This window comes from Anolis sagrei, chromosome 11 (assembly GCF_037176765.1).
Source record: "Anolis sagrei isolate rAnoSag1 chromosome 11, rAnoSag1.mat, whole genome shotgun sequence".
NCBI lineage: Eukaryota > Metazoa > Chordata > Lepidosauria > Squamata > Dactyloidae > Anolis > Anolis sagrei.
The window spans coordinates 18874697-18889290 of record NC_090031.1 but is presented as its reverse complement, the minus strand read 5'-3'; the positions used below and the strand labels follow the sequence as shown (position 1 = coordinate 18889290).

At 45.4% G+C, this 14594-nt stretch overlaps 1 protein-coding gene across 1 annotated transcript; it reads left to right on the top strand.

The window, feature by feature from the left end:
• Positions 1-2602: 2602 nt before the first annotated feature.
• On the top strand, positions 2603-9495 carry LOC132763917 (epididymal secretory protein 4-like). Its single transcript, XM_060757746.2, has 6 exons — positions 2603-2763; positions 4880-5001; positions 6629-6696; positions 7065-7154; positions 8878-8979; positions 9107-9495. The coding sequence occupies exons 1-6, from the start codon at positions 2659-2661 to the stop codon at positions 9118-9120; spliced, it is 501 nt and encodes a 166-aa protein (XP_060613729.2). The 5' UTR covers positions 2603-2658; the 3' UTR covers positions 9121-9495.
• The last annotated feature ends 5099 nt before the right edge of the window (positions 9496-14594 follow it).

The window sequence follows — 14594 nt, the reverse complement described above, 5'->3', positions numbered from 1 at the left end:
ATTGTATTATTATTATTAAGCAGAGTCTGAATGGCCAACTGTGAGGAGTTCTTTGATTGTGCTTTTCCTGCATCAAGGCAGAAGAAGGGCCCTCCGAGGTCTCTTCCATCTCTAGGATATGATGATGATGATCATTATTATTATTAAGCAGAGGTTGAATGGCCATCTGTTGCAGGGGCTTTGATTGTGCATTTCCTGCATGAAGGCAGAAGGGAGTTTGATCCGGATGGCCCTTGGAGGTCTCTTGCAAGTCTAGGATCCTATTACTATTAAATCACTGTGAATTCCCCTCAAACCCCTCCAGTATTTTCTGTTGTTCATGGAGGTTCTGTGTGCCAAGTTTGGTTCAGATCTGCCATTTGTTGGGGGTGAGGGGTCAGTGGTCTGTGCAAGTCAAAGCTGAATCAGTTGAAGGTATTGCATATCCCATCATCCGCTGTCCATCCTCCCCCAAACATATTGTTTTTGTGATTAATCATTATGTTTGAACTATGTTCAATTTGTAATGAAAATCCATCCTGCATATCAGATATTTGCATTACAATTAATAACAGTAGCAAAATTACAGTTATGAAGTAGAAACGAATTTAATTTTATGGTTGGGGGTCACCACAACATGAGGGACTGTATAAAGGGGTCGTGGCATTAAAAATGCTGAGAACCACTGTCTTAAAGGGACAAACATGACTTCCCTCGACATTATAATCTTATTGAAGCAGCCCAGAATCACATTTCCCTTTTTAGCTGCCACACCACACTGCTGGCAAACCCCTCTGGCTGCTTCCCATTGTTCATGTATAAATGCAGATATAGGCGACTTAAAGAAGGTCATGGCAATCCATCGTCCACAACTTGGCAAAGAGTCGTTGGTTGGACAAAACGGACTGTTCTTGGCCTCAGGGCAGAATGAGGCCTTCCCAAAATAATCCACTCTGGATGGCCTTGATCCTTCTGTTGGTCTCTCTGTTCCTTCCGTTGCATCAGGAATCCAAAAAATGACAGGCGTTGACACTGGAAAAGTATATATTTCAGGTGCGTTTGAAACAATCCACATAAAGGTACGGTAAGGAGATGGCTTTGGTCGCCTTGGTGAATGACCTCTGCAGAGAGCTAGACAAGGGGAATGTCTCCATGTTGGTTCTCCTGGACATCTCAGTGGCTTTCGATACCATCAACCATGGTCTCCTTCTGGGTCAGCTCTCTGGAATGGGTCTGGGGGGCACTGCTTTGCAGTGGCTCCAATCCTTCCTGGAGGGTCGTACCCAGTTGGTGAAGCTGGGGGAGAACTGCTTGGACTCCTGACCCTTGGCCTGTGGGGTCCCACAAGGCTCTATTCTGTCCCCCATGCTTTTCAACATCTATGAGGGTTGCATGAAATGTAATGCCTCCCCCTTCGTGACTCCTCAACAAATGGCAGTACTGGTATGTGGCAGGTACCGGCTTGTTCAGTAGACTCTCCTCTACAGTTGCATTTTGGCACAAAGTCTTAGCATTGAGCGGTTGTGTTGTTAAAGTGCACAGACAGTCAATCAATGCGACTTAAGCAATGTGTAGTCATTGAATTCTTGACAGCAGAAGGTGTCACCCCAAAGGATATTCATCAGAGAATGCAAGCAATTTATGGTGATTGTGTTGATGTGAGTACTGTGTGTCATTGGGCGAGTAAGTTTAAGATGTTGAGATGGGAACATTGGGCTAGCATGACAAAGACTTGGACATCATGTGACAGCAACCACCAAGTTTCACAAGCAAAAGGTTGACAGACTGATTCAGGATGATCTTCATATCATTCTGAGAGAAATTTCAGGCATAATCGACATTTCACAGGAACGTGTGGGTCTCATTATTGTTTTGCTTGGCTATCAGAAGATCTGTGCACAATGGGTACCCAGGATGCTGGTGCCTGAAATGAAAGCGCACCACAGTAGAACTTCAAAGACTGGATCTCACCACAGTCCAGATTTAGCACCGTCTGACTTCCATCTGTTCCCGATAATGAAAAAATGAAAGAAGATCTGCGAGGACATCATTATGCTTCTGATGAAGACGTTGAGAGAACTCTGAGGCGCTGGTTGTGGAAATAGAGCGTCGACATCTTCTGTGACGGCTTCAGAAAACTTGTTAATCGTTAGCAGAAACGTATCCAATTGCCTGGTGATTATGTGGAAAAGTGAATAGTGCTAGTTAAAGAGCACATTCTAAGGATTACTTCTGCGTTTGATTTATTAAAATATTCCCATCCAAACCCATCCAAAGGTGGAGGCATTACTTTTCATTCAACCCTCATTTAAACAGTGGCCAACCTAGAAATCCCAAAAAGGAAATGTGCCAGTTGGCTTTTGTTGAGTGAAAACCTTCCAAATGCAAACGGAGACTTGGCCAGAACACAGGCCATTCATCAGCATGTCTTCCTTCCAAATTAGTTGAAGGACCAGAAGGTCAAGGCAATCCACCCATCACCCACCATTTGGCAGCCATGCTTTGTTGGCCATCCTTGGCGTCCTTGGACACAAAGATCCCTCTAAACTGACTTTATCAAAATCATCCAATCATTCCAGGTGGATTGGCTTGGATGAGCAATAAAGGCGCCAAGGGAGGGATATAAAGGCCAGTGTCACACAAACAGAGCCATCACAGAGCCAGAGGAAATACCCAAAGATGGCCATAGTCTTCCCGAGCCAGATTGCGTTGGTTCTCTTCACTCTCTGTTTCCTGACCGTTGCTTCGGATGTTCCCGTAATGAAAAACATTGACATCAACAAGGTAACCACTTCCAGCTGCGTCAGGAACCATTCCCGTAAAAAGGTAATACGTTCCAATTGGGATAGATGCACAATATAGGTAAGTAGGAAAAAGGGTGGACCAGGACACCAAAACTGGGATTTGCCATCTCACGGCGATGGGATTCAGTTGGTCAATGCTATGGACTCAATCTGCGTAGGAATAATTCCCATACAAATCAGGAAAGATAGATAGATATGATAAATATCATAAATGTGAAAGGGACACTCAAAGGCCATCCAGTCCAACCCCTTCTGTTAAAAACCTTCCCGACAGATGGCCATCCAGCCAGACATACGGTAGATGGTTATGGTTTTATATCTATTATATGAAATAGCTCTTGTCCCTCCCCGTTGCCACACTTAGCATGCCCAGGATTCCCCGACTGAAGCCTTTTGTGCATTCAGCGTTTGCAACTTATTGTGTTTCGCGGTTTTAAATAAATATTATTTTAAAATATATATTTCCTCCTCAGTCCTCCCTCCCTCCAGCCTCGAAGGGCTTTTCCTTCCTTTATTTTAAGTTTATAAAATAAAGAATAAATATTAAAGTAAATATAGTGTCCCTACTATGCAGATTTTCACTTATTGCGGGTGGTCCTGGAACGTAACACCCGCAATAAGTGAGGGAACACAGTAGTTGTATATTTTAAATAATGATGCTGATGCTTTTGTGTTGAGCCGCTTTGAGTCCCCTTTGGGGGGAAATAAAGCGGGGTGTAAATAAATATGAGAGTAATAATAATAATATATTTCTAGCTGTTCCTTCTGAGGCCAAATTCGGCCTTGACTTAAACTGAGTCCTGAATGTCTGCAAGAATGACATTTATTACGACCAACAGATCAGACAAAACAAGCAGATCCAGACAAACAATATCAATAACAAGATCATACAACAAATACAATTGTTTGTGAAGCTGGCGACTCACTCTTAACCCTTCTCCTGGACCAATGGCAATGTAACAGGTGTAACATTTCAAAAGTGGCAAGTAATACAGATTTCGTTCTCTAACAATTAATTAAAAAGTATATTATTCCCAGGGGCGGCTCGTCCATTACACGAAGTAAGCGGTTGCAGAACACTTTTTTTTGCCAGGGGCACAGAGGCGCCTCTGTAAATGCCCCTCGACCGCCACTTGAGGAGCGCCCTCTCAGCTCACAACAGCCCTAGCAGTCCGGGGGGAGCCTCGGCTTTCTTGCCTCGCTGCCAGGCGATCCTCTTCCCAAAGGGGCCGGGCCCTTGAGCCTCGCCTAGCCCCTCTCGTTCCTGCTCCACCCGGCCACCGGGTGTGCGAACAGAGCCAGCACTCAATCGTTCTCTGTGTTCAATCCCTTCCCCATGACCGGTTCCCTTTCCCGATTCCCCGGCACTCCACCCGCCTCTTCTCCTCTCCCCAATCTGCAGGTGGGCCAAGGGGCGGAGCCACTGTGTCTGGCCCGCTTCGGGTCCGGAGGCGTGTTTGAAGACCCCAGCGTGTGCACCAAAAGTCGCCTCTTCTCCTGACTTTCTCTTCAGCCATTGGGACCAAGAGAGAGAAAGAGAGAGAGAGCAAGAGAGAGAGCCGCTCCGGCTGGAGGTATCTCCCACCTTTGTTTTTGCACCTACCTTCAGGAAAGGTGGGCATCTCCACCTCTCTCTCTCTCTCTCTCTCTCTCTCTCTCTCTCTCTCTCTCTCCTGGTCCCAATGGCTGAGGAGAAAGTCAGGAGAAGAGGTGACTTTTGGTGCACGCCTCTGGACCCAAGGCAAGAGAGCAAGTGCGGCAAGTGTAGTTACTGGGATGTATAGTTCATCTACAATCAAAGAGCATTCTGAACTCCACCAATAATGGAACTGAACCAAATATGGCACACAGAACTCCCACAATGAACACAAAATATTTATCAATGATTAGTTGGGGGGGTGGGGCAAAATACTGTTTGCTTACCGTTGAAAATTACCTAGGGCCGCCTCTGATTATTCCGGCCAGGCAAGTCTTCAGTGACTTACGTAGGCTGATAAAGATAAGTTCCCAAGACTTCCTGTGAGTGGGTCTGTGTTTGGCCAAGGGTTTGCATTGCAATTAACCCGCTTTCCCTCCCTCTGCTTCTCTTCTGGCAGATGGCCGGGAAGTGGTACCCAGTGAGGACTGCCACGCCGGAGTCGTCCCCGAGGCCCATTCACGCCTTCACCCTGGAGACCACAGGCAGCGGAGGCATCACCATGAATATTGAGATCCCCCAGTGAGTGGCTGCAGGCAGGCAGGGAGACCTCGGCTTCAACGCTTTTTGGAGGCTCAACGTCTCCGTGCTCCCATTCCACACACAAAGTGATTGTGCATACAATGGCCTTCAAGCTGTGCGTTCTCTGTGGTTTTTGGGATCGGGCTCTGCGAATATTCCCTAATCCGAAACTGACCACAAATATGGGCAATTTTGGTCTCAAGAAGAGAGGGCAGAGGGACCTCAGAAATCAGACCATTTGACCTTTGTCCTTCCTTCTTTCCTCTTTTCCCTTTCCTTCCTTCCTTTTCCTTCCTTCTTTTCCTCTTTTCCCCTTCCTTCCTTCCTTCCTTGCATCCATCCTTCCTTTTTCTTATTCCTTTTTCCTCCTTTTCCTTTTCTTCCTTCCTTCCTTTTGTTCTTCCTTCTTTTCCTCCTTTCCCCTTCCTTCCTTCTTTTCCTCTTTCTTTTCCTCCTTTCCCCTTCCTTCCTTCCTTCCATCCATCCTTCCTTTTTCTTCTTCCTTTTCCTCCTTTTCTTCCTTCCTTCCTTTTTTCTTCCTTCTTTTCCTCATTTCCCCTCCCTTCCTTCTCTCTTCTTTCCTTCCTTCTTTCCTTCCTTCTCTTCTTCCTTCCTTCTTTGGCTTTTCTTCCTTCTTTCTTCCTTCTTTTCTCCTTCTTTTCCTCCTTTCTCCGTCCTTCCTTCTCCCTTCTTTCCTTCCTTCCCTCCTTTTTTCCTACTTCTTTTCCACCTTTCCCCTTCCTTCCTTCTCTCTTCTTTCCTTCCTTCTTTTCCTCTTTCTTTTCCTCCTTTCCCCTCCCTCCCTTTTTTCTTCCTTCTCTCTTCTTTCCTTCCTTCTTTCCTTCCTTCTTTCCTTCCCTTCTTCCTTCTTCCCTTCCCTTCTTCCTTCTTCCCTTCTTCCTTCCTTCCTTCCTTCCTTCTTTCCTTCCTTCTTTTCCTCTTTCCTTTCCTCCTTCTTTTCCTCCTTTCCCCTTCCTTCCTTTTCCTTAATTCTCTTCCTCTTTTGCCTTTTCTTCCTTCCTTCTTCCTTTTTCCCCCTTCCTTCCACCCATCCTTCCCTTTTCTTCATTCTCTTGCTCCTTTGCCTTTTCTTACTTCCTTCTTCCTTTTTTCTCCTTTCCCTTTCTTTCCTCCCCCTTCTTTCCTTCTTTTCCTTCTTTCCCCTTCCTTCCTTCTCTCTTCTTTTCTTCGTTCCTTCTTTCCTTCCTTCCTTCCCTCCTTCTTTTCCTCTTTTTTCCTCCTTTCCCCTTCTTTCTCCCTTCCTTCCTTTTCCTTCCTTCTTTTGCTCCTTCTTTCCCTCATTTTCCCTTCCTTCCTTCCATCCTTCCTTTTCTTCCTTTTTTTCTCCTTCTTTTCCTTTCCCCTTCCTTCGTTCCTTCTTCCTTCCTTCCCTTCTTCCTTCCTTTCCTCCTTCTTTTCATCCTTTCCCGTTCCTTCCATCCATCCATCCATCCTTTTTCTTCATTCTTTCCTCCTTTACCTTTTCTTCCTTTCTTCTTCCTTCTTTTCCTCCTTCTTTTCCTCATTTCCCCTTCCTCCCTTTCCCCTTTACCCCTTCCTTCCTTCCTTCCTTTTTTCTTCCTTCCTTCTTTCCTCCTTTTCTCTTTATTCCTTTCTTTCCTTCCAGGAAGGGGGCCTGCACCATGAAAAAGGTAGCTTTGACCAATGTCAGCCCGGGGGTCTTCACCTCGCCAGGTAAGCCAAGGGGATTTCTTCTTCCCCAGGTGGGAGTTGTGGTTCCCCAAAGTCTTCTGCCTTCTCTGCCCCAAAAGGCAGACTTCTCTATCTATTTTGGTTGTGTTTGCTTCGCTCTCTCCATGTTACTCATACTGAACGCTGATCTCCTTTTGGGGGAAAGAAGACCGAGGCAAAGAAGGTGTTGAGCAGCGCTGCCTTTTCCCTATCTCTTCCCTGTTCGCACTTCACCATCTTCTCCACACAGAGACTCATTTCCTTATTCTTCCTTTTTGTATGAACATAACCAAATGTTTGAAGCTGGGCCTCAGATCTTGCCATGCGGTAATGGGGGTTAACGAACGTCTGCCTTGGCTTTCTCTGGACAGAGGGAAAGGCGACTGTCATGGACACCGATTACAAATCCTATTTCTTCGCTGAACTTTCCAAGGACAACACGCGCATCCTGGTTCTCTATGGTATGATTCCCAGAGATATTAGCCCCCCCCCCCCCACCACCACCACCACCACCGCCTTTTATTAAACATCCATTTATTTATTTGTCGTGTCAGGGCAACCAGTCAAATTATATTACATTTCTAACAGAACAAAGCAAACAAACAGACAAAATACCAAATTTGTGAGTTTGGTAGTTGATTAAATGTCCTTTGACCAGTAGCAGAGTAGCATAGCGCAAGGGCAGATGTCTTCACTGTATCTGGTTGTGATCCCCAGATTGTGCCAGTCAGCTTTTGTATGATATTGTTTCTAGCACCCACTTTTTGCTTGATGGTCAGGCAGTGCTTCTTGTAGGTCAGAGCACGGTCCAGAGTGACTCCCAGGTATTTGGGTGCGCTGCAATGCTCCAGTGGGATTCCTTCCCAGGTGATCTTTCAGAGCTCGGGATGCTTCTCTGCTCTTGAGATAAAAGGCACATGTCTGTGTTTTGGATGGGTTTGGGATTAGCTGGTTTTCCCTGTAATAGGCAGTAAGAGCACCTAGAGCTTCGGAAAGCTTCTGTTCTACCATCTCAAAGCTCCCTGCTTGAGCAGTAATGGCACGATCATCAGCATAGATGAAACTATCCCTGTCCCTTCTGGCAGTGGCTGGTCATTTGTGTAGATGTTGAACATGGATGGAGCAAGCACACTCCCCTGAGGCAGGCCGTTTTTCTGTTTCCGCCATCTGCTTCTCTGGCCCTGGAACTCAACAAAGAAGCTCCTGTTGTGTAGCAGGTTTCCTATGAGGCAGGTGGGACAGTAGTCCTTTGTGATATTATACATTTTTCTCAGGAGGAAGCGGTGGTTCACAGTATCATAGGCTGCTGACAGGTCTATGAAGACAGCTCCAGTGATCTGCTGCCTTTCAAAGCCATCTTCTATGTGCTGAGTCAGGTTCAACACTTGCGATGTGCAGCTTTTGCCTTTTCTGAAGCCAGCTGCACTGCATCCTGTCAGATCCCCAAAATCTGGAGGAAAGCAAGAGTCATCGCCATCTTGAAGCCAGGCAAAGACTGCAATGACTCAAAAAGCTACAGACCAATCTCCCTGTTGTGCCACCTCTATAAAGTTCTGGAAAGACTTATTTTGCATAGAATTACGGAAAAAATAGACCCATGTCTGATCCCACAGCAAGCTGGCTTCAGAAAAGGGAAAAAAAATCAATTGAGATAAATGGAAAGGCTACCTCCCCAGGACAGTCTACTTGCCATCATCATCATCATAATTATTAACGCCATAGTTTTTTTTGTGGGATTTGCTGGTATGTGAAGTGAGTTATAGTTTCCCAATCATTACTTCCCCAAACCGATGCACTCTGGATAGCAAGTGTCCCAGAAGCAAGCCAAATACAGCGGAGTCCTTTCACAGCAAAAATATGCTTCAGCTCATCTATCACCAGAGTTCCACTGCCAGCATCTGACCTTATCTAGAAATACTGTTTAGGAAACTCACAGATTCCAGTTTTCAGCCAAAATATTCACCATTGCAATATATACACAAGTGTACAAAAAGGATACACAGATCTACTTTACTTGTACTTGCAAACCATCAGAGTCTTCAGATAACCACACACATCATAGGCAGATACTCTCACTAAGTCACACAAGAGAGAGAAAGATGGATTCTTTCATCCTCCTTAATGGACACTGCAACCCAATATGACTCTCTCTTCTTCCCTCCCATTTCTGGGGTCCTCTTTCAGCCAGAAAAAAGAAAGTGGATAAGAAAGTCAAGAAGAAGTTTCGGGGCATCGTCAAAAACTCAGGGCTGAAAACCGCTCACCGTTTGAAACTCCGAAAAGAAGGTAAGTCCATATGATAGTTTGTGTAGTCATTGGGAGGAGGAGGAGGAGGAGGAGGAGGAGGAGGAGGAGGAGGAAGGGGAGAAGCCATTACATCTCATCCAAATTTCTCATTTCTTTCCTTCCACAGATATGTGCTCCTGATTGATCCAAATATGATCCGCACATTCATTGGTTGAGGACTCTGTGGAATGTCATTGTCAGTTGGTGGCAGGAAATTCAATAAATTCAATTCAAAATGTCAGTCCAATGGTTCTCAAGCTTTTGAATGCCGCGACCCCTTAATACAGTTCCTCAGGTTGCGGTGACCCCCAACTATAAAATTATATTTGTTGCTACTTTATAATTGTAAATAATTATGCAGGATGCTATGCAGGATGTATTTTCATTTATTTTATTTATTTATCGTGTCAGGGCAACCAGTCGATTATATTACATTTCTAACAGAACAAAGCAAACAAACAGACAAAATACAAAATGTGTGAGTTTGGTAGTTGATTAAATGTCCTTTGACCAGTATCTGGCCACTTGGAGTGCTTCTGGTGTTGCTGCAAGAAGGTCCTCCATTGTGCATGTGGCAGGGCTCAGGTTGCATTGCAGCAGGTGGTCAGTGGTGTGCTCTTCTCCACACTCGCATGTCGAGGATTCCACTTTGTAGCCACACTTCTGAAGGTTTGCTCTGCATCTTGTGGTGCCAGAGCGCAGTCTGTTCAGCGCCTTCCAAGTGTGCCCAGGAGGGAGCCTCTCATTTGGAATCAGCCATTGGTTGAGGTTCTGGGTTTGAACCTGCCACTTTTGGACTCTTGCTTGCTGAGGTGTTCCAGCGAGTGTCTCTGTAGATCTTAGAAAACTATTTCTAAATTTAAGTCGTTGACGTGCTGGCTGATACCCAAACAGGGGATGAGCTGGAGATGTCTCTGCCTTGGTCCTTTCACTATTGGCTGCTACTTCCCGGCGGAGGTCAGATGGTGTAATACCGGCTAAGCAGTGTAATTTCTCCAGTGGTTTGGGCGCAGGCACCCCGTGATAATGCGGCATGTCTCATTAAGAGCCACATCCACTGTTTTAATGTGGTGAGATGTGTTCCACACTGGGCATGCATACTCAGCAGCAGAGTAGCACAGCGCAAGGGCAGATGTCTTCACTGTATCTGGTTGTGATCCCCAGGTTGTGCCAGTCTGCTTTCGTATGATATTGTTTCTGGCACCCACTGTTTGCTTGATGTTCAGGCAGTGCTTCTTGTAGGTCAGAGCACGGTCCAGAGTGACTCCCGGGTATTTGGGTGCGCTGCAATGCTCCAGTGGGATTCCTTCCCAGGTGATCTTTGTGATATTATACATTTTTCTCAGGAGGAGGCGGTGGTTCACAGTATCATAGGCTGCTGACAGGTCTATGAAGACAGCTCCTGTGATCGGCTGCCTTTCATTGTAACAAATTGAACATAATTAAAGCATAGTGATTAATCACTATGGTGTATGGACAATGGATGATGAGATTTGCCTTACCTACAACAGATTCAGAGCTGGACAGAGCTGGACCAAACTTTCCACAAAGAACCCCCATGACCAAGATAAAATACTGGAGGGCTTTGAGAGGAATTGGCAGTGTTTTAATAGTAATAGTTTCATAAGAGTTGGAAGAGTTAGAATCCTGGGTAGGGAGACATCCAAGGCTGGGACATCCAGTCCAACCTCCTTCTGCCATAAGAAAAACGCACAATCAAAGCATTCCTGACAGATGGCTATTTAGTCTCTGCTTAATAATAATAATAATAACAACAACAACAACAGAATCCTGGGGTAGGAAGAGACTTCCAAGGCCAGGATATCCAGTCCTACCTCCTTCTACCATAAGGGAAAAGCACAATTAAAGCTCTCCTGACAGATGGCCATTCAGTCTCTGAATAATAATAATAATAATAATAATAATAATAATAATAGAGAGCTGGACAGGGGAGAATGACCTTGTTGGTTCTCTTGGACATCTCAGCGGCTTTCGATACTATCGATCATGGTATCCTTCTGGGTCGACTCTCTGGGATGGGTCTCTGGGGCACAGTTTTGTTGTGGCTCCAGTCCTTCCTGGGGGGCGATCCCAGATGGTGAAGCTGGGACATGCCTGCTCGGACCCCTGGCCTTTGACCTGTGGGGTCCCGCAAGGCTCTATCTTGTCTCCCATGCTTTTTAACATCTACATGAAACTGCTGGGAGAGGTCATCCAGAGTTTTGGAGTTAGGTGCCACCTCTATGCAGATGACACACAACTCTATTACTCATTTCCACCCAACTCCAAGGAGGCCTCTCGGGTGCTGGATGAGTGCCTGGCCGCTGTGTCTATGTGGATGAGGAGGAACAAGCTGAAGATCAATCCCAACAAGACAGAGGTCCTCCTGGTCGATCATAAACCTGATCAGGGTATAGGGTGGCAACCTGTGTTGGACGGGGTTACACTCCTCCTGAAGCCACAGGTCCACAGCTTGGGAGTCCTCTTGGATTCATCGCTTACGCTTGAGGATCAGGCGTCGGTGGTGTCTGGGAGGGCTTTTGCACAATTAAGACTCTTGCGCCAGCTCTGACCGTACCTTGCAAAGGCTGATCTGGCCAGGGTGGTCCATGCCTTGGTCACCTCTAGATTGGACTACTGTAATGCGCTCTACGTGGGGGCTGCCCTTGAAAACGGCTCAGAAATTCCAGCTGGTCCAACGAGCGGCGGCCAGGATGTTAACTGGTGCTCCTTACAGAGAGAGGTCAACCCTCCTGTTTAAGGAGCTCCATTTATTTTCCGAGCCCAATTTAAGGTGCAGGTGCTTACCTACAAAGCCCTAAACGGTTTGGGACCATCCTACCTGCATGACCACATCTCCATCTACGAACCCATGCGCTCACTTCGTTCATCCGGAGAGGCCCTGCTCGTGATCCCGCCTGCATCACAGGCGCGTTTGGTGGGGACGTGAGACAGGGCCTTTTCTGTGGTGGCCCCCGGACTCTGGAATACCCTCCCCAAAGATCTTTGACAGGCCCCTACATTGGCAGTCTTTAGGAAGAACTTGAAGACCTGGCTGTTCCGATGTGCCTTTCCAGAATAGGAAAACTCCAATAACAAGTTCCAGAAGCACTTTATTCGAAATTAAGATTGCTGGCACACTGCACTTACCCTATAATCCTTACATATCACCTGTCACATCAGCACTTTTAATCTGTACCCATTACTCTGGCCTGGCCCAATTTTATTGTGTCTTGGTGTATTGTTTTATTGCTTGTTGTTTTAATATTGCTTTAACTGTTTTTGATTTGCTCTAGGTTGTGTATTGTTATGTTGTGTTTTGAGGCCTTGGCCTTTGTAAGCCGCATCGAGTCCTTCGGGAGATGCTAGCGGGGTACAAATAAAGATAATAATAATAATAATAATAATAATAATAATAGCAGCAGTAATAGAATTTCACCTACATCTGGAGAACACAGTGAATCCAAACAGTGATGGAAATTAATACCCAGTATGCCCTCAATATGGTGGTGGCCCTTCCTGGCTCAAAGCCCACTGGAGTACCCCGTGGCCTCCTCGTGACACCGCTGAGCCTTGAGCCACGGCGGAGGAGCAGGAGGAGGCCTCTCTGCTGGTGCTATCACAGTGACCAGCAGCGTGGCAACAGAAGTGAAGAGGCCTCCTCCTGCTCCACCATCCTGGCACAAGGATCAAGGGTCTGGAGAACAAGCCCTATGAGGAGTGGCTTAAAGAGCTGGGCATGTTTAGCATGAAGAAGAGAAGGCTGAGGAGACATGATAGCCATGTATAAATACATGAGAAGAAGTCATAGGGAGGAGGGAGCAAGCTTGTTTTCTGCTGCCCTGGAGACTAGGACGCAATGGAGCAATGGCCTCAAACTACAAGAAAGGATTCCATCTGAACCAACAGAGTATAACTGCAATATCTTACCAGCAGAGTATAACCGCAATGTCTGACCTTCTGCACACTGTTTAGTAAAATTTATTGGTTCAATTTTCATCCAAAATATCAGGAGACTTTTAATCTTGACATATTGCTCTATACATAGTGTGATGTCTTGGCCTGTTTATTTCTCAGTTGGACTGTTCCATTTTACCAAGTTTAGGGGAGAGCTTAGGTTCCCCCTAGAGGCCGAGTTTGGTTGGTGCAGCCCATTCTGACTCAGAGCCAGAATGGGCTGGTTATAGAACTTCGTTTCCCATTCTTTGTTGGTCATAGCTAATAGACAGTTGCCAGATAGTGTCTGGTCTGGCCTAGCAATTTGAACAGGCCATCCTAATCACGTATTTGCCTTATAGATATAGTTATACATCCTCCTATAGTTAATAGTTGTATTTGCCATAGAATAGATAGTATTTGCCCTAAAGTTTATAATACATATTTGCCCTATAGATAGAGAGTTTATAGATAGATAGTTTGTATTTGCCCTATAGATAGATAGTTATAGATAGATAGTTTAGATAGTACTTACCCCAGAGTTTATAGAGTATTTACCTCATAGAAATTATAGGGTTTTTTTTACCTCAGATTCACACCTTTGTACATTGTTGTTATTCACCTTGATTATTTAGTAAACATTGTTAAACTTAATCTTGTTTATAGAGTTTTATTTTGGGGGAATTATAGTATTTAGGGCATACCGATGGTCACTGGGAAAATAGCCAGACACATTTAGGTTTCTCATTAGATCTTCCTGGTGTGCCATCACACATAGATTTACACAGATTTACCTGATCCACAATAAGTCAATGGCATATACAGAAAGATACTCGCGATGTAGGCAAACAGATTCACGAGCAACAGATATCGGCAACAGGTGTACAGCATGGCAAGAGAAAGAACACACACTTTCTGCTTTCTTTCACATCCACTGCTGGCTTGTCATCAGCCAGGGACAAATAAATGATGCAACGCTTTGTCATGAATGTGTCACATGATCATGACTCAGCCTTTTCAGCATGTCCCTTAAGTAATATATCACCAACCACTCAATCATTCTGCAGGTGTGTGACCACATGTCCATTAGAACTGTATTTTAAGCAACATTCACTGCCAATGCATTTTCTATCTAACAGCATCTACACTGTAGAATTAATGCAGTTCGTCACTTTCTTATGGCCATGGATAGCACTATGGAATTTTGGGAAGTGCCCTTTAACTTTCTCTGGTTGTATCTACACAATCATCACCACAATGATGACGACATTGACACAGTAGAAATAATGGAGTTTGCCATCACTTTCACCACCGTGACTCCATGCTATGGAACCCTGGAAGTTGTAGTTTGGTTGGATGCTTGCCCTTTTCGGTGGAGACTAGAAGGCTAAAGGCCTTGTAAAGCTACCTTCCCCAAGGTCTCATTGCCTTGAGCCATGGCAGTGTCAATGTCCATCCATTTTGCTATGTAGACGCCCCCGAGCATTTGATCCTTTTTCAGCAAAAGTAGAACCTCCAACGCTATGATTGATTTTGGAGATATGTCGGTACATAGCATTGTTTTATCTCCAAAGAGTTCCAGAGCAACATGTTCCTCCAGGAGAGACCCAGCATTATCTCAAAGGGTCAACGGCTTCTTTCCGCCCACCCTTTTTATTCTTGGAACAAACTCGAACCAG